Source organism: Lissotriton vulgaris, chromosome 12 (genome assembly GCF_964263255.1).
Source record: "Lissotriton vulgaris chromosome 12, aLisVul1.2, whole genome shotgun sequence".
Classification (NCBI taxonomy): domain Eukaryota; kingdom Metazoa; phylum Chordata; class Amphibia; order Caudata; family Salamandridae; genus Lissotriton; species Lissotriton vulgaris.
In genome coordinates, this window is record NC_141700.1 from 239524202 (window position 1) to 239545381 (window position 21180).

At 45.8% G+C, this 21180-nt stretch overlaps 1 protein-coding gene across 1 annotated transcript in view; it reads left to right on the forward strand.

The window, feature by feature from the left end:
* Window positions 1-21180, forward strand: part of XAF1 (XIAP associated factor 1) — a 110086-nt gene that overhangs the window by 23262 nt on the left and 65644 nt on the right. The window contains exon 2 of the mRNA XM_086947738.1: window positions 20895-21030. Within this exon, the coding sequence (XP_086803864.1) occupies window positions 20895-21030 (136 nt within the window). The remainder of the gene's footprint in view (window positions 1-20894; window positions 21031-21180) is intronic.

Sequence of the window (21180 nt, forward strand, 5' to 3'; positions counted from 1 at the left end):
AAGGGATGAAATGCCCCTTAGCTCTGCCAGAATACCTACATAAACCATACCAATGTGTCAAGTATGTCAAAGCCAATAGGCAATAGACAGGTTAGAGTCAAGAATAAGGGATCTATCATCATATTAAGCAGCTATCCTCTTCTAGGTCTGGAAAAAGGGCTTAAAAGGGCCAACACAAGCTAAGAATACCTATCCTAGATGTGAGCAAGATTAAAGTCTATATCACTGCTAAATAGAGCCAAAAACCCTGCCATTACAATCGTATCCTTGCAAGGGTATTGCTCCTATCACATCCTTCTTTATGCACTCAAATTCCTTTTGTGCATCCTCCGTCCAGCTGAACACTGAGCTCTCCCTTGTTAACTTCCTCATGTGGTGTGTCTTTGTTGCGAAATGCTGCACGAATGTACTATAATATTCAGCCATTCCTAGGAAGGACCGTACCTCTTCTTTGTTGGCCAGTGGTGGTGCTTCGCAGATCGCCTTCACGTTGTCCGCCTTGGGGGTGATTCCTTGCACTCCGATTTCGTGCCCTAAGTAGGTCACCGAGTCCATGCCCAGGCGGCATTTCTCCCACTCCGCCGTGTGGCCTTTCTCTTCCAGCACCTTTAGCACCTTGGTCAGTTTGGCGTCATGGTCTAGTTTGTCTCGCCCCATCACCAGGATGTCATTCTGGAAATACTGGATGCCGTCCATCTTCTGAAACAGCTGGTGCATCAATTTCTGTAATACCGCAGCCGCCGATGCTAGTCCGAACGGCATGCATCGAAATTGGTAGCACCCGAAGGGGGTAATGAATGAAGTTAACCTTCTACTCTCCGGGTGCAGTGCGATTTGATGATACGCCGAGGTCAGGTCGATGGTGGAGTACCACTTGACCCCTCTCGTCTTGGCCAGCATCTCTTCTATTCTTGGTAAGGGGAACTTCTCTACCACATTATTATTATTCAGTTCGCGTAGGTCCGCGCACAGCCTGACCTTTCCGTTTGGTTTCATGACTACCACCAGTGGCGCCAGCCACTCTGCGCACGTGATTGGTTCAATGATTCCTCTTCTTTCCAGTCCTTGCAGTTCTTCCTGTACTGCATCTCTTACCACCAGGGGCACATTCCTCACCTTGTATAGCGCCTTCCTTGAGGACAATTCTGTGTGCAACCTTCTCGAGCTTGCCCACCGTTCCTCCAAACACCTTGGGGTACTCTTCCTTCCATTTATCCAGGTTTGGCCACACCTCCGGCTCGGTGAGGAGGATCTGTTCCTTGTCTCCCGGGTCCAGTTTGATGCCTAGATCGCCCTGGTCTAGCCATCCCAGTACCGATGGGCCCTTTTCCGAAATGTACAGCTTGCAGTTGGCCTATCGTCCTCTGAATTCAAATCTCAACGGCCGGAAAACCAACATGGGTATGCGGTCTCCATTATACGTGACCGGGCGTATGTCCAGTCTCTCCAACCCTGGACCTAGATGTGGCTCAAATGTTTCTATCCATACCGTTCTCTGGACTATGGTGTAGGGCGAACCAGAGTCGGCCACCATGCTTATCGGCACTCCTCCAATCGTCATGTCCAATACTGGTTTAGTTGACCTTTTGCCGTCTACGCTCAACACTAAGTCATATATGCAGAGAACGGTATCTCCTTCCTCCTGGTCATCTTCCTCCCCAATCTCCTGTTCTTGGTCGATGTACTTGACCACGCTTCTGGAGGATTTCCTGCGGCACACTTTCTCAGAGTGCCCTACGATTCCGCAGTACATACATTTGGCACGAAACGCCAGGCACTTCCTGTCGTGGGCTTCATGCGCCCAACTTCCGCATCTGTAGCAAGATTTCTTACTGTTTCCCGCCTGTTTTCCTGGAGGCCCCGGGTTCCCTTGCCACCTATTTGGTCCTTTTGGCATGGTGCCTTTGCTCCTGCTGACTTTGCGGGGCTCCTCTTCCCCTATTCTGTTTACCATCGGACTTGGGCCTGCCTCTCTTTTCGCTGCTTCCGCGCATCTCCGTGCCAATTCTGCTCTCTTGACCACTACCAATACTTCTTGCAATGTGGCGTCCCCACTGGCCCACAGCTTGTCCTGCACAGCGGTGCTCGTGGTGTGCATCATGATCTGATCCTTGATAAATTCATCCTGGAACGTGTCATATCTACACGTTGATGCTAACTTTCTTAGTGCCGTCACGTACTCCTCCACTGACTCCCCTTGTTTTTGCTTCCGCTGCTGAAAGTTATACCTGTCTATCGAAACACACACCGTTGGTTTATAATGTTCATTCAATTCCTCGATTGCATGGGCATACACGTCATCATCAGTACTCGCTTGTTGTTTGGGTGTCAGATTCTTGAAGATCCGGAGTCCCTCCGGGCTTAAATTATGCAACAATATTCGCCTCTTTTTTATGCTCGAGAATTTCTCTTCATTCTCGTCCTCTAACACCTCTATGAAGTTGTCGATATAGTCTCTCCAATCTTCCCATCGCATGAGTGGTTCCCCTGGCTTGGGTAAGAATTGCACCGAGGCCGTCGCTGCTGCCGCTTGCGCACTCATCCTTTCGCGCTTTACCGTGGGTGAGGTGTTGCTGGGGCCTCTGGGGCTGCCTGGTGCGCTGTTTTCTTCCGATTCCGCTGTTTTGGTTTGGGGGATCTCTATGTCTGCCCCTTCGCTCTTCCCAGAGGTCGCCAGTGCTCCTGCCCTTGGTTGGCTGGTGTAGGTTGGTGGTAGGGTGTGGTATTTCCCCAGATGATTAGACTGATTGCCTTTTTGTGCTTGTGGGCTCTGCCGCGCTCTCTGATGTCCACTTGCCTGTTCGTATAACGATTACAGGTGGCCCGCTCCTGTGGTGCTTGTGGCTCGTGGATTCTGGCTGAGGCTTGTCTGCTGTGCAGTTCTGCAACTTTCCTTTTTTTCCAATGCAGGTCTTCATCCCGACCTCGTCGCCATTGTAAAGTTGCTCTACCTCCAATAAAGACAGGACGCTGTATACAGTTATGCGCCGTATTTATTTAACTTCTTTTCTACAGAGAGCGCCGAGCCCGTGCAACTGTGCTCCAGGTTCGCGCCGTTTTGCCATGCTTGCTGCGCGCGCATCCTCTAAGATGGCCGCCGGCACGTCGCGTTGTGACGTGACTCGATGTGTAACCACTATAACGCTAACACTACAATAGGCACGCTTTAAAAATGCCGGTCTACTAATCTAGACAGTGACAGGAAATAAAAGACCAAATAAACCTTTATTAATTCTAATGGCCAGTGTAAACCAATAAACGGGAGCTTCACGATCTTTTCTGCCATCCCAAAGGACTTAGTTACTCTAGACATTTGTTCACTAGTCTAAGTCATTGTGACAAGGGAGACCGACATAATATAGCTTACTTTACTATAATATGTCTGTTTCTTGGTCTAAGTTTCCCGACACCCTCTGTTTAAGTCGGATAGCCCTGAAGGCGCACCACTGGTGGTGAAGAGCCTTCCAAAAAGTGTCCACAGCAAATGTAAAACCCTCACCAAAAGCCCCCCACTCAAAGTTCACTGGATACCCCAAACATTTCTAGAATATATTTTCTGGTTAACCTTGGAGAAGCTGGAAGTGCTCACATAAGTCCCTGGTCTTTGTAAGAACACTGGTACAGTTAAGGGAGGACAGTTCTGGTCCAAATTAGGCACCCAGATGAACATTGGCACTTCATCTGTGTCCGCCCAGTTAATCTAACACAATGCTTCCTCTATACCCCATCCATACATGCACTTACTGCTATGTACCCCACAGCCATTTGTCCCTATGAACACCCTCCTCTGGTGTTCCTCATGCCCCGACCCAATGCGGCACAATACTCGTGGTTCCCTTCAGCAGCCCAGATGCCCGTTGTGTGTCTTTTTGCCTTCAAGTAAAATTTGCTCTCTCTTATCCCTTCCCCAGTTGTTATCTGCCAGAAGTCCACTCCCACAGGTATTTAACCCTGTTACAATTGTTCTTTTAAGGGTCCTCAAATATGGTTTGCCTCTCCCACAAGGCCCCTTTCAACATCCTCTGCAACCAATTGCCTCCTCCCTTTGTACTGCTTGTGCCCCCTGCCACCAACCAATGCCGAGCCACTTCCACCTTGGGTACCGCACAGTGCCCAATGCCCATTCCATGACCTATGACTGCACTTTGTTCTTAGTGCCCTGTTCCAGTTTGACATAAAAGTGCCCCAGCCTAAACTATCCTCTCATGGTGCCCCCAGGAGATGTGCCCCCTTAGCTGCTCACAAGTACAGCTAAACATTGTGCGCCCCATTTCTTATTGCTTTCTCCAAACCCCAACCGATATTCGTTCAGCTTGTGCTCTGAATGTGCCCTTTTAATGCCCCCCAGTAGTCCCTCTCAATACCTGAAGGTCTTCCCTCACTCTACCAACTTCTTTGTTGTTTGCCTTTATGTCTATTGTTTTCACATTTGTACATCTTTTTTCTCCATGCCTTTATTCACCAACTTTCCTTCGACCCACTGTTAGTTCTCACATGTATCCATAACGCTGCAATTTCTTTTACTCCACCCACTTACTGTATTCCTTTCCTTAATTTCTAACTCTATACCCTAAACGTGACCGTGATGCTTAACATTTCTTTAAATATATTATAAATTTGAGTTACTCCTATTCCATACATTTTAACCTCTACCCCTACCCTAAATTAATTAGTTTACATTTTCTTAATTAATTACAAAATTAAGTTGTTTTATCCTAATGCTACATCTAATCTCCAACTCTAAATGAAATTAAATCAATATACATGACTTAATAATACATATATAATACTAATATCAACTCTAAGCCTATTTTTAATCTGGCATTACTTTAAAATAATTAATAACTTTATTGTAATTCTAATTGAAGTTTAAACCATGTAACTCATTCCATTTAAATAAGCTCACTTCAATTACATTACTTTTTGTTGCATTTAATTAATGCTTACGGTAAACCTGCATTTATTTAAATCAATAACAATGCACTTTTTTCTAACCGTAATGTTAACCCTAACCTGTTAAACATATGTAAATGTAATTTACCTAGTTTCTTTCAGTCATTTAATACTAACCCTAACTCTAAACTTTATTGATTTATAGTAAATTGAATATAATGAAATTACTTATATGAAGAACAACAACATATTTAAAATATGCATTCATATATTAGGGATAAAGTACCCCATGCCATACTGTTATAAGGATATTGCAAGTCACTGAGGAGTTCCATAACCGTATAGAGGAACAAGGCTGAAGGTTATGGAACTCCCAAGTGGCTTGCAATATCGTTATCATGTATGCCAGGGGGTACTTTATCCCATATAATACATGGTCACACCATCACCTTTCCCATAAACCACTGAAAACCTTGGTGGGTAGCTCTTTCATATGAAAGAGTGTGCATTTTTGCAAACATGAAGAATAAAAATAAAACCTCTTGTGGAAAAGTAAACACATCAAAACCTGTTAGATATTTGTTGTAAACAGATATTAAAAATAGTTCAATACAACTCAGTTTTTTTTTTAAAAGGCTCCACTAGCTCGGAATGTGTAGAAACATGCAGAAATAATGTAGCTTTTCCCTATCTAATGAGTGCAAAAAATATAAATACTCTCTCTGCTTGTCATGCTAAACTTTTAAAATAGAGCAGAAAAAAGAAAAGCAACTTTCCGGTTGTTGCTTTAAACAGCTACTTCACCGCAACAATATTTCTCCTCACACACCACCAAAACGGCTGGGGTCGCAATTCTCATCTTGCGCACTTTCAGGGGCAAGGTGGGTGTGAAATGGTCCGAAATCAAGGGGAGATTTTTGGCCTACTCAGTCACTATCAATGCTCACTCCTACCCTATTGGCTCTATATATGCACCAAATGAGGGGTAGGAGGCATTTCTGAGGCGAGCGGTGATGGATCTAAAAACCTCACCAGATCGTCAACTCATACTAGGGGCTGACATCAGCACGGTCTTTGACAATCAACTGGACCGGTCGATGTGGTGATATGGGCAGGCAGGTGCTCTTACACGCGATAGGCGGGAGTGGCTCCGGGATCTGGGGCTGGTCGATTTTTGGCATACATTACACCCACAATCTACAGATTACACATTTTATTCACACGCACATAAAACATATGCCAGGATTAATTACTTTATTGGGTCCCTTTCGCTACTTCGAAATATAAAGGCTTCAGCTATTGATCATCGCTCCCACTCCGATCATGCTGCGCTGACACTCACGTTGGCACTCCCCTCCCCAGACAGACCAGCATATATATGGAGACTGCGAGATAGACTCCTACACCATCCGGAGGTAATAAAATGCCTCGACACAGCATTAAAAGAATTCCTGACCCTCAATGATACCCCGACATCTCCACCGCTAAACTTTGGGAACCGCTTAAAGTATTTGCTAGGCGGGATTTATTGCTACCGCTGCAGCGGACAATAAAATTAGGAGGGAAAAGAGGGAAGACCTTACAAAGCAGGTGCGGGAGCTAGAGCTCATTCATAAGAGGACGGGGGCTCTGCGGATGTGGGGATAGCTAGAAACAGTGAGTCAGCAACTTGCCGGTTTAGATCTGGATAAGGTGGAGTATGCCACCCTTTGATTACGCCATTTCTTTTATGTAGGAGGAGATAGGGGTGGGTGCCACCTAGCTAACAGACTCCATGCTCGGCACCAGGCGGCCTCGGTCCACACAATCTATGACGAGACTGGTAGCGAGCACTCTAAAGACACAGACATAGCACTAGCTTTTCTTGACTTCTACGCAAAACTATATACAGCCCAACCTCTCTCAGAATTAGACTCCCTTGCCTACATCCAAGGGGCTACTCTTCTGAAATTAACAGCGGATCAGGTAGACAATCTTGACAGCCCAATACGTATGGAGGAGGTGATTTTGGCAGTCGTTCGTTCAAAGTCTTAAGTCCCCTGTCCCTGATGGATTCCCTGCCATCTTTTATAAGACATTTTGCACCACCTTGGCACGTATCCTTACCAGGCTCTTCAACGAGATAGGTGATGCTTCCGATATTCCCCCTACGATGCTAATGACCTCAATTTTAGTGATCCTGAAGCCTGGGAAAGACACCCGACATTGTACCTCATACAGGCTGATATCTTTTCTGAATACTGACTTAAAGCTTTTTACGGGGATCCTGGCGGCAAGGTTAGGACCTATGATGCCGGGTTTGGTGACCCCGGACCAGTCTGGCTATATGATTACTAGACAATGCAGTGATGATACAAAGATACTTCTCCACCTCCTTGACAAAGTACAACAACAGAAAGCGGTGGAGCATGTGGTGATATCGGTTGATGCTGAAAACGTATTTGACCGAGTACATTGGAAGTATGTTGAGGCTACTCTTGCGCAGTGTGGGTGGGTGACCGCTTCCGTAAATGGATTTTTAGCGGCTATAGCCTTCCCACAGCCACTGTCTGGGTGAACGGCAATTCCTCTGACTCCTTTCCGATTACACAAGGGACGAGGCAGGGGTGTTTACTCTCCCCACTCCTATTTGCACTTTATATGGAGCCCATGGCCCAGAGAGTGTGGGAGGGCCTGATAATCTTTAGGGTCCGCTTTGGGGGGAGATACCCATACTATCAGTTTATATGCTGACAAATTAGTCGCCACCCTGGAGGATCCTCGGACTTCTGTCTATGCTTATTTTTGCTGAACTTGCAAAATTTGTGTAGGCCTCTGGTTTCCGTGTCAATGTTGCAAAATCGCAGGCCTTAGGGGTCTCCTTACATCCTCATACTAGAGAGGGTCTCAGATGCTCAGTTCCACTTCATTGGGAGACAGAGTTGATCCCTTATCTGGGGATCAAGTTGACGACCTCCACATGCACTACGTTCAGCAATTATATTTACTACTTTCTATAAATAAGTATATATAGATACCTAGCAAATAGTCTTTTTTGGGGGCGGGGGTAAGTAGAAAGACATATGCCCTATTTACTACTTCTCCATGTCTTGAGCCTGGTTCTTTAAATTCTGCAGTTGAAAGGCGAACATTGTCAGTGTCGATCCATGGTGGGCCTTCTTTAAATCTACCCAAGTGCACACCAATGGTGTATGAAGGCATGCCTTACCTTCATATGTTATGTCTCGAATGTAATTCTGTGACATGGGAAAGAAACTGGTTTGTAAAAACCATTAAATTCCCTTCATTTTCTTTGGCAAGATTGTTCAATATAAGTGGAGATAATGCTTACCTTACCCCACAACCCTTCTCTAAGCAGAGATACGCTTTGGTCCTCACAGCTAATGCTTCGTGCTGCTTTCTACTTCCTGGCTTAGGAACAAATCCAGGTTTGGCTCATTTTTTTCATTGGATCAGTGCCTTCCCTGTGATCCATTAATGCTTATTCCTTTGAAATTTTCCCTTCCACTTTGAGAACATAGTGCTTTGCAGCATTGCATTAGCTAGCAACTTAGGTTGTCAGGGGTACCCAGATGTCATCATCCATCTTCAGTGTTTGGCCTGCTTGCTTTAGAAAAGCCAAATCTTTTTGGCAGGCTCCAACTGCCACCCCATTTCTTTCCCCTCTGAGTACCAGAAACCTCATAGCTTTGCCCCTTATTCTGTAGGTTGCTCGCACACCTTGCTGATGCCCCGTTTGAATAAGAACTACAGACACTCACTTCCCAAGCCTCAGATGATGTTGCTATGGACCGTCTTCATGTTTTCAGATACCTACGCCTCCTTCTCTCACAGTGATGCCCAAACTGCATATGCTTATCAACATGAGCATGTTTTGGTCCCTCTAGGTGCTTCCTGCATGTGTGCCCTTGATAGCCTTTACCCCCAATCACCTATTTAGGATGCCTTCCTCAGATGCTCACTCTTAGTACCCGCACCATAACCGTCCGCAATATGTGCTCCCAGAATCCCACTCCTTTACTTAAAGGCTAAGTTGTCATTTACCACGCCACTCATTTTCTTGAAAACGTGCCCATACGTGATCTCCCCCCTCCTCCCCTCGTGCCTCAGGCTTCTGCTCCACGTGTCCCCAATACAAATTGATCCCATCATCAATCAATCTTTATTTCAGTTAGAATTTAAAAAAAATCTACAAAAACACCAATAAATAATTAATGTAAAAATCTGAATAGAACACGATTGAGACAATAAAAGAACCAGAGTATAAAATTGTATTTAATATAACATTGTCCCAATCTTTTTTTTTAAAACCTTTATTTTTTCGTTTTGCAATAAAGAGAACACAAACATTCCCCCCCAATTGCGGCATCATATAAGAACTATTGCATACAGAACGACGACCTCATTAAGGCACAGTAGGAAAACAATATCACTAGACAAAAATCAGACATTAGGGTTATAAAAAAGGACCATACATTGCAATCGGGACATATCGATAGTGAACGTGAGGCTGCGGCTGAGCGCAGACGATGGGAAACGGCCACTACAACGTGGCTGTTTCCACGAAAATATTTACCACGTATGCATTACAACGCATGTGTGGTTACAACGAGAGGCTTTACCACGCATACCTTTACTACGAAATATGTAGTAAAGGCATGTGTGGTAAATGAAAAGAAAAAAAAGGGGGTTTGTGGGTCTCCCCCCTAAAAAAAATAATAAAGCGTTGGAATAAAAAGGGGGGCTGGGGCGGTCTCCCCCCCAAAACAAAACTAACCTGAAGAGCGGAAGCTGATGCAATCAGCGTCGTTAGAGAGGAAATGGAAAGTAACTTCCGCTTCCTCTTTACGACGTACGACCGACGTAACAAAAGAAGATGGAAGAGGCGAGATAAAAGGTAAGGGGCATTTTAGTAAAAAAATATATGTATAAATTAAGGGTTAAGGGCAGGGGTAGTTATAAGGAGTGGAGGCTGGGGGCATGTAAGGGGAGATATATAACCTTTAACAAGAGTATGCCCTCACCATGCATAAATTTACAACAAAAAACGTTGTAAACCTATGCGTGATAAAGGAATATTCGAGGTAAAGGTTATGCGTGGAAAACGAATTCCGTTGTAACGCATGCGTGGTAAAGGCATGCGTTGCAACAGAATTCGTTGTAACGTCATACAATCGCAAACGACATCCCAATCTACTCATCCCCGTTGCCCCCTCCCTCTCCGTCAGTTCCGGACCCCTCAGGCGTAAACAATTCAGCACTAGTCCCATCAGAATCACTCAGGGATAGACCCGCGGCACACATTGCTCTCCATGCTAACAGGTCTTCCGGCAGCCTCCCATCCCTGCGCGCACATTGCCATTGTCCCAATCCTTAACGTATGAGACATAAAATATACCACAGCAGAATAAACATCCAGCGAGTGTAAACGTTTTTAAAAATGCAAAGCCAGTCTACAATGCCTCACAGATACATTTCTTACAAAAGGTCTGCAGTAAAGTATTCTTACTGCTTTAGAAAAAACTTACACACAAAAAAAATTCATAGTCGACGGAGCAAAACGGTAATCACACGAACAACACGATTCCACATTTGACCAGCTCTCCATAGTTGGAGAAGCAACTAAAAAAATGTGCAATGTCCACACGAAAACATGTCAACAGGAACATGTGATAGCTATTGTAGATAAAATGGCAAACCTTCATTGTCTAACAGACATGAGTAGGCGATCAGTGTTTTCCTATCTGTGGGTCGGGTCGTGAGCTGCTTTTTGGTGAGCCACTTGTTTGATCTGTTAGTAAATTATGTGACAGTGTAGGATGTTATTTTTTGCAAAACGCAACAAACTGTAAATGAACTGTATGCATCCAGCAGTTTGGAAAGCAAAAATGAAGCAGTGTTTTTTGCAATTTTGAAGTGTGCTGGAAACAGAGATTTTAATAGGATACAAACTAATCGATACACTTGATGAACTTGATGAACAAATAATAAAACATTGACAAAAAAACAGATTTCGACACATTATGACGTGTGTGCTGTATAGTTTTACAGTATGACTGTGTATCTTTGCAAATGTAGTGGCCATTTCAATGGAAAATGTGCTGTCGGTAAACAATGATAGGCTACCACATTATTCTTTGGTTACATAAAAAAATCGTCCTGTCTCATCCATAAAAGGTAGGTCGGTCGCAAAAGTTTGTTCTGAAAAGTGGGTCGTGGTTCTAAAAGGTTTTGGATCTACTGTTGTATACATTTAATAGAAAGGGTGCCAAGACACATCCCTGCCTATACCAAAAGATTTGGTGCATTTGCTGTTAGGAACAAATTGTGATTTATCAGAAAATCAGAGTAGAGATAGCATAGAAATTGAACAATTGCATACTCTACTCCCAGATCCAACATTAATAAGTGCTGTTTGGAATAATTCACACAATCGAATGCACAGGAGAGATTCATGAACGCCAAGTGAAGGGAGCACTCTTTAGCTATTATGTATTTACATTTACCAATTACCAAATATAGATTCAGTGCCTGTTCCATGGTTCTTAGCATTTGTCTGAACCTATACTCAATATCAGTGAAGATAGTTTCGTCTTCAGCCCAGTTAATTATTCGAGCAAGGGGGAAATGAACCATCAGCTTTGCTAATGAGTCCAAGAAAGATAGAGAGGGTGGTAACATGTTGGATCTTCTTTATACCCGTTCTCAGAGATGCGAACAATAGTAGACCGCAATGACGATTTGGGCAGATCGCAGTTATCAACTACATTCAATAAATGGTTTCAATAATGGTGCCCAGAGATAGGGCGTGCTCTAAATAGGTCCAAATGGACCCCCTCTGGACCTGGAACTTTCCTCCCTCTGCTCAGATTAATGGCTGAAAGTACGTCTGAGAACTCAAATATTAAAGATTTCCTCTGAGCTCTACCCAACATCCCAGCATCAACCTCAGTCATAGATGGCTTAGCATTGGTCTCACTAAAATAGTCAACACATACAACTGCTGTTATATTCACCTCGATAGATGGTGCTGAAGTCTTGCTAAAACCAGAATGAATTACTTTCCAAAATGCAGAGGTATTGTTATTTGTCGCTGCTGCTATCAGGAGGTTCATGCTTCCTCTCTGATCTCAGACCGTCTTATCTGAAGGGCACTACGATTGCAGTCATGTGCACAAGTTTGCACTTCATTCCCATCTCTTGGTATCTTGTTAACTGCCGCCTTAAGTTTACTATGTTCCCACATGCATATACTATCAAACCAGCCTTAATGTTTTTGTACATAGCGGGGTTGGGAGTCTGTCGGACGCCCCTTCACAAACCTTCTAATGGTCTCAAATGCCTCCTTCTTTTTAGTGTCCTGTGCATCCATTTGGAGACATACTATAACTTCTTGAGAGTGCTGTTTAAAATGATCAGAGAGGAACTCATTGGCATTAATACTTCTCCATTTAATAACTGTGCTGCTAGGTCTGGTCACCCAAATGTCTTCCTTAACAGCCAGATGTTTGGGCTGACACACAACTAGACATGCCTTTTGAGAGAGGGGGTTGTGATCACTGAGACAATTTGGAATAACTTCAAAAACAGAAGAGCCCCAACAAGACTTTTCAAAATATAAGATGAAGTCCATTGTGCTGAATTTCCCCAACCTCAAAACGCAGGCACACTGGGTAGTTGATTTGGTCTTGAACTAGAATCTTGGGCACAAACAAGGTATATTTCATAACACAGTTGTTCAACACATTGCCATAATGATTATGCATAAAATGTGACATATCATCTCCCTCATAGTCCATTAGGCTAAATACCTGTATAGGTGTCAGTTTACAAAAACGAGCATTAAAAGCCCCCACCCGCAATATTGAAATGTCCTTGTTTTTACTTGCTAAGTCGTTTCCCAAATCTTTATCAAGAGTATAAATAATATCAGTAATTCGTGAACCGAACAAGTTCTTATGCATATTATTCAAAACCACTTGGAACCCCCCTGGTGAAACTTAACCAAACATCTGATATAACAGGGAATTGGACGAGAATTTTCGGGGTTTCCCAGGGAATAGGACTGATACCAGAATAGCCAGCCCCCCTACCCCCTAATTTCTGACCTTGCATGCCCGTGAATTACACCAGAACACGTCAGCCTATAAAAGTCGCCTAGCGGGAGAGCAGTTATATTACTCGGTTTAAAGAGTAAACTATTGATAGTAGCCAATATACTTCCCACCATGGATCAAGACCGAAAGTTCTCAACAACGCAATCAACTGAACATGGCGTAGGTCGAGACCTACCCACTTTACTCTTCTCACAATGATAATATCGTGATAGAGCTGTTGGAAGCCACCCACCCTCATGTTCACCAGTGCACTGCCTTATTCTTGAGCTCAGTCAACTTGAATATCCTACAAATGCTGTACATCATTCAAGATAATTTTTATAGGGGATTGCCTCAGGGGGAAGATGCAAAGTGTGTGGCATCTCGGGTGCGGGGCATCATCCGTAGGTGATGTCAAACCATCAGACCCCTGGGGTAAAAACAGTGGACTTGGATCATTTTGTACTGGTCCCCTAATTACAGATGGATTGGTTGCCTTTTTGCCCTCCATTGCCCCAATTTATAACTCTTGCTACACCAAGTTAATTAAGGGCATGTTCTGCTGCTCACTTGGTACTATCTTGGGCAAACACCAAGCCTCCTTTTCAGCTGACTGATTCAGGATACTTATTGTGGTTAAGATCGTTCCTTTGGTAGACTCAAGCCTTTAAGTATTTTTAAGAACAGTGGGCAACATTCCCGAAATAGCCCCCTCCATTAGACGGTTACAATTAACAACCAGGTCAGATAATGACCACTGTTGGGACATGTTCTCGTCCTATTCCTACTTGCCCACAGGTACAGTTGTTCTTGACGTTCTCTGATCTAATCGATTTTCCTTTTGGCCTGCAGGTCTATGGGCAGCTTTCATTTTCTTAGCCGGTGGGGACTCAGTCAACCTAGGAGGGGATATATCAATCCAAAAAGGACCCATTAGAAACACATATGTTAGACTTAGCCACAACTTCGGTATTGGTTATGCCAACAGAATTTTTCATAAGGCTAGTTTTCAGAACCATTAGTTATAGGATCGGTGGCAAACACCTTTTTAACTGCTCTTTGCATAAGTTCTGACCTCCCTACAACATTTACAACTTCATTATCAATTACCCCCATCGCATTTGACAAAATGTTCACAGCATCGGACTTCTTTTTGCCCTCAGTCTGCCAGTAATCAAATGCAATCCTTAAAGCCAAAAAAGGTGGCCCAGTACAGCCTCCTCTGGCCTCTAAAAGGGCCAGTTAGTCCTGTCTTGACCGAGGCGCAGCCTGGCGTGTTACGGGTTATTACGATGTGCTGCACAGTGCCAGTCGGCATACCTCTCCTCTTGGTCACTTAGGCACTGTGAGGCTCGTAGTCCAACTTCAGTCAAAAGTTAAACAAAGCATACCTCAAATTGATTCATACCCTAGGTTTTTTTTTTCAGAACAAGCTTTATTGTCATATCAGGAAAGATTGCACAAACATTTCACAGTACTCCGAACCCCGGCGGAGCCATGAGCAGAAAATCTAGGTATAGAGATTAGCAATCAATGCAGAATACAACGGAAATCAGTTTTGCCGAAGAACCCCCCAAACCCACCCCCCCACAGAAACTACCCTCCACCCGGGTCCCCCCCAACCCCAAACACGATGTCGGTCCATACTCGATAATACAGTCTATATACATTTGGCAGTACCCTCCTAACCTCGCCCAGGTCCATCCAACAGCTGCTCACTGTCAGCATCCTGTTGTGCCGGCGGCACCAGCCACAGTCCCCTATAGTCCGCCCACCTCTTCCAGATTTTGAAATGTTTCTTAGGGCAGCCTCGTGCCACGAACACCGGGCGTTCCAAACTCATATAGTAGTCCAATCCCTGTTTCCAAACCTCTATCGGGGGGGCTTGAGTATTTTTCCAGGCACGGGCCACATCCCTTTTAGCCACCACCAGGCCTAGGAGTAACAAGTGTCTTTTATAGATGTTGCCTCCCACCTGCTCCAGAACATGTAAGAGACCTAGCTGTGACCTACGGGGGAGTGTCCAACCCAGCACCTCATCCAGACAATCCCAGACCCGCCTCCAAAACCCCTCTAATGCCCCGCAAGACCACACCGTATGCACAAATGTGCCCACCTCAAGGCCACACCTCAAGCAGTCAGAGGAAGCAATCAGACCAGCCCTATGCAGTCGCTCTCTTGTGTAGTAGGCCCTATGCAGGTATTTAAACTGAATGAAGCGTAATCTCACTGCAATAGCCGTCTCCCTTGGGGCTGCCAGGGCCTCTCTCCAGCTTTCCTCATCTAATTCCCCTACATCTCTTTCCCATATAGATCTCAGTCTGTCCAGGGAGGAGGAGCAGTGGGTAACGAGGGATTGGTAGATACAGGATATTTTTTTATCTTCCAGTTCCCCCATGAACAGCTTGGCTTCCAAGGGGCTGAATTCTGGCAAGGATTCCAGTCCCTCCAGGGCAGGGGAGATAGCGTGTCTAAACTGCAGATATTGAAAGAATTGGGAGTGCGGCATATCATATTCGTCCCTCAGAGCCTGGAATGACTTAAGAGTCGTCCCCCTCATAACATGTCCCAGCGTCGAGATCCCTATAGCGTCCCAACCTCTGAATCCCTGCAACGCCGCCAGAGCCGGCAAACGGCCATTGTGCCACAGGGGAGTCTCCTGCGTCAGTGTATTCCACCACCCCATACGGCCCAGCACCCTCCGCCACACCTGAAACACCACCTGTGTGACCATCGGAAGGTTCTTTCTTTTTGCCGCAGAGTAGAGAAGCTCATGCAGGGTATCAGGATCCATCAGGTACCGCTCCAGGGCATACGCCGGGTCGCTGCGGTCACCATACCACCATTCGTTTAACAGCAACAGGTGGGACGCTTGGTAATGAGACAAAATATCTGACGATGCCAGGCCGCCACAATATGTGGACAAGAAGCAGGTGCGAAGTGCCACCCGGACCGCGCCCCCAGCCCAGAGAAAGCGACCTAGCGCCGAGTTGACCTGACGGAACCATTGTGGCGCAACAGGGTATGGATGATTTTGTAGTTGATATAGTAGGCGCGGAAGGGCTACCATCTTAAATATGGCGGAACGGCCATAGATATTGAGGGGCATGCAGGACCACGTCTTCATATCAGAACAAACTTTGTCCCACACCGGAACGATATTGCGTTCCCACGAGACTCCCGGTATATCCGACAGGAATACCCCGAGATATTTAATGCCCTCGGCTGCCACCCGGAGGGCCGACGCCCAATCGCCAAGCACCGCGCCATCGCCTATAGTCCATAGTATAGATTTCTGAATATTAAGATAGAGCCCCGAAACTTCACCAAAGATCTTCATTATTTCAAGAACTCTCGGGCCCGACCTATTAAGATCAGTGAGAAAGAATAACACATCGTCCGCATAAAGAGCAATCCTATCCGATGGCCCAGAGTCCCACTCGAACCCTCTCATCTGCGCATCCATGCGGACCCACGCCGCTAGGGGCTCCATGGCGAGAGCAAATAAATATGGCGAGAGAGGGCAGCCCTGGCGGGTACCCCGTCCTATAGGGAAAACTTCCGAGATAGCCCCCGCCACCCGAACCGACGCCGTCAAATCGGTATATAGTAGCCGAACGTAGGAAAGAAAGTGAGGCCCAAGATTCAGCCTCGACAGGAGTGCCTGCAGGTAGACCCAGCTCAGGGAATCGAATGCTCGATCTATATACGCTAGCAGCAACCCTGTCTGGGCTCCGGTAGCTTTCATCATTTCGAGAGCAACTTGGGCTCGTCTGATATTGTGTCTAGTAGTCCTGTGGGGCATCAACCCAGCCTGGTCTGGGTGGACCAGGGTGGTGATTAGTGGGAGGAGGCGATTGGCAAGGGCCTTGGCGAGTATATTAGCTTCCGTATGTAGTAAGGAGATAGGGCGATAGGATTCATGGCGATCTGGGGGCCTCCCCGGCTTGCAAAAGACCACTATCTCGGCGTGCCTCCAATCTCCCGATAGACGGCCCGCCTCCCTTGCAGCCTCCAATGCCCTCTTATAGGGCGCCCCTAGCTGAGTATGATATTTCCGAAAGAACTCACACGGGAACACGTTAGGCCCGGGGGCCTTCCCTGCATTCAACTCTCCTAAGACCGTCCCCAGTTCCTCCGCCGATAGAGGAAGCTCAAGGCTAGCACGCTCAGCATCGGAGACTCCACGCAGCGGGAGATCTGCTAGAAATTTGTCAACCTCCGCCTCCGGAAGGGATTCTCTGGGGGAGTACTGATCCGCAAAATAGCGAGCGAAGCTGTCGGCGATCGCCTTAGGGTCTAAAAGGGAACTACCGGCTCCATCCCGTAGGGCTGGCAAAACCGGCGCCTGAAGCGCGCCCTGGCACTGCCTGTATAGCATGGTGCCCGACTTGTCCCCCCACTGGTAAATTCTGCTCTGTGTCGCAAGCCACACCTGGCGTGATTCCTCCAGTTGCAGGGAAGCAACATCCCGCTGCGCCTGTAATAGCCGCCGAACCTCCTCGCCCTCTCCGGTTTCTGCACAGGAGCTCTCCAAGGCACGCACCCGGTCCGCAGCTCTCTCCAGCTCCGCGCTGCGCAACTTACGTGCCCTCGTACACCAGGCTATGTCTACTCCCCGGAGTGTGGGTTTCAAAGCTTCCCAGAGGGTCAAGTCGTCCACCCCCGATCCTGCATTATCAGACCAGTAGTGGGCTATCGCCTCCCGCATGTGGGATTGATACTCATCTTGCTGAAGGTGCCAGGTGGAGAGGCGCCATCGAAACGGCTGCCGTCTCCGATCTAGGCGGATATCCATAGTTATTGGGGAGTGGTCGGAAAGCCCACGCGGCAATACGGCCGTCGATTCTATCCTTCCTATCATTAAGCAGGGAACAAACAGGTAATCCAATCGTGAGAAGGAGCCATGTACCGCTGAGACATAGGTGTATTCCCTACTATTTGGATGTTGATAGCGCCAGACATCCGTCCAACCCAAGCTCCGCACCAAATCACACAACTTCGTAGACGCAGTCAGCGGCAACCCACCACCCGGTCGAAAGTGGTCCAACGCACCATCCATCACATCGTTCCAGTCCCCTCCAACCGTCGCCAGGGCATCCGGGATCTCAGACCACACAGCGAACAGTTTATCCACCAGGGACCACTGCAGCGGGGGGGGGGGGCATACACACTTCCAAAAACAACAGGCTCCCCATCAATCGTTCCCTGAACAAACACATATCTACCCTGGGCGTCTATCCACTGTGTTGAGTGTATATATGACACCCTCCGATGTATCAATACCGCAACACCCCGGGACCCTCGGACAAACCCTGCGTGGTACACCTGTTGATAGCCAAATCGCTGTAGACTAAGAGTCTTGGTTCCCAGGAGATGGGTTTCTTGTAACAAGAGGACATCTGCTTTCTCCCTCTTCCCCTGCTTTAGCACAGCCCCCCTCTTAATTTAACAGAACTGTTCAACAAATTCTGTTAATAACAATTTGAGGCCCGGTAACCGGGCACACACTTTCCTCCTGGACCACCTCACTCCTCTGACTCCTTCCTTCAAAACTGTAGTTACTAATGAATGTCCACCGTAATTGTTATAACACTGTCTACTTGGGCTTTTCTGATGGTACTCTATCTTATATTGAGATTGCATGTAGCCTCCTATGGGCATATCTTTCCTTTGTTTGCCCTTCATGTGCATTAACATATATTGTATTCCTATTTCATGACCTATGGCACATGCATATGGTCTGTTGTGTCTTTTGTCCCACTGTAACATAGCTGCCCCAATTTAAACATGCACAATCAGCCAATCAGCCTTTGAAAGAAAACTACATATTACATTTTGATTGTGTCTGAAAGTATTTTTTAAGTAAAGTCAATGGTCAGTGAATCAAAGAGATCACCAACAAAATGATCCCCATTCATCATCACTGGACTAGTGCTCCTTGATATAAAGGTAGAGCTCCAATACATACCCTACTATACACACCGATTTAGCACTGATCACATGACAAAGTTCCAGCCAAGAAAATAATTAGGTTCATAACTGAGCTCAGGAGAATTAGTAGGTGGCCTTCACAAGTAAGAAAAAAGTTAACAGATTCCGCTGGGCAAGCTGGTTTTGAACGTTTTGCTTATCGTGTACCAGAACACAGTGCATGCGAGCCTCGAATCGGGCATATCTGGCCATGCATACTCTGGGGAAACGCTTCATTATTAAGTTGCGTGCACCTACCAAAGTAAGACCCTCACGGCACTCTCTGTTCCTCAGGATCCAGCGGTAGTCAAGAGTAACTGATCATCGTGTATTGCTGTAATATAGTGCAGAGTGGTAGTGAGTGAGGTAGGGGATCCAGAATGGCTTCACCAACATGACTGCTACATTTGCAAATGTTCCACCAGAGTACTGCAGAGCACTGTTGACCTGGTGAATAGGGGAAACCCTAACCGCAACATCCAATATTTCCAACTGCCCTTTGGTACTGTTTTGGCTTATAAGCACGGTGATGGTTTGATTACAATATTATGGTACTTCTACTTGGAATCAGTTTTCAAATTCCTCAGAATGAATCCCTGTCTATGTATTGGTATCTCCATAATTGTTGTGTCTGAAAGATTTACGTCTAGTTGAATGTTATCCCACAGAAGAAGGGTTAAGTTTCTCCCTTGTCTGAACATTGTCAAGCAGTTCATGCTCTCTCAGTCCCTGTTGCATACTTACGATGCAATAAAGGTGTAGGAAATGAAGGGTAGCATATGTGATGAAAGTTAGATGTAGCAGAGATCTAGCCTTACAGAATTGGAAGGTGTGGAATTGTATATTTTCGCATGGGAGTTCCATATTAATGACTGAGAAGGAAATTCGACCTTTTGTGCACAGCAACCACACCTATTTCTTGATTTGATTGAAAGGATATATTCACTGGGGGATGGGGTCCCAGGGCCTGTTAAAGACTCGTGAAGAGAGGACTGTCCCCCCCACCCCATAATCAGTACTTGGTGCCCTGGGGATGAGGTCCCAAGGGCCAAATACGGTTTAGAGAGGGGGGCCGAGCACCCTCTCACAATATTATTTAAATTGAGGGATGTGGTGCCTGGGGTGAAAGACTGCTCAGGGAGGGGGACCACACACCCTTTTCCTCTTAATTAAAGAATGCAGCCCTGGGCCACCATAAAAAATATTTTTTTTGCCAGGATTTTTTTTTCGGGGCCTGTGGGGATCGTCTGACCCCCCATGGGACTTGGGGGGCCAGGTATCACTATCCTACCCCCTTATATAATTTTTCTTATTCAGGTGTAAGACAGGGGTCATTTTTCCCATGTTACTGGCAGCCAATCAGAGTGCTAGCTTCCACGGGAGCGAGGTGGCCTAAGGGAAAAAAAGCTCCATATGCTAATCAGAACTCTCTTTTTTTTATTTGGGTTTGAGGGACTCTCGCAAGGGTCCTGTGAACCCAACAGTCCAGATAGCCAAATATTTTTTAACCTCAGTTTCTCAAAAATTACTGAACTGATTTACAACAAATCACAAAAAACACCCTTTCTGGACCAAGATCTAGCTACCCCCAAATTTTTTGTAAGTCTGTTCAGAAGTCTTTGCGGTAGAACTGTCTAAAAAAGTAAATGGAAAATGCATGGGGATTTTGCATTTTGGGACCCCTCCTTTTTTCTTGACCCGCGGATCATTGCAAAACTTTCCACGCACAAAGAAGGCAAAAAAGAGCACTTTTTCGAAAGTTTTGTGTGGATTTGTCAAACGGTGCCAAAGTTATTCCTATGAAAATGCTGACCTAACCATAACTACCCAGTGGCAATATCCATTGAGTAATTAAGATTTAATCTGTGGGTGGGTGGTGTGTACATAGCTATAGATATGTTATTATTTAATGCATTTTTCTGTCTTTTGCAGCAAAAAAGACGTGGCTTTGTCGAATTTTTCGCTCCATGAAGTACATTGCCTGCGTTTTCTCAAGGTGTGTCCAGAATGTGGTCAATCAGTCCCACACAAGGATATGAAACAGCATCAAGAGGAGAGCCATGGGGAGGTGAGTGGAAATCCCAGCTGCATTATGTATGTTGAAGCAGCAGGGCTATCTAAGCATGTTTACACATTCAACATCTAGAGGGTAAAAATAGGCTACCAAGTGTTCCAAAGAGTAATTGAGGATTCGGGTATTAAAAGCCTAGTCTTACTT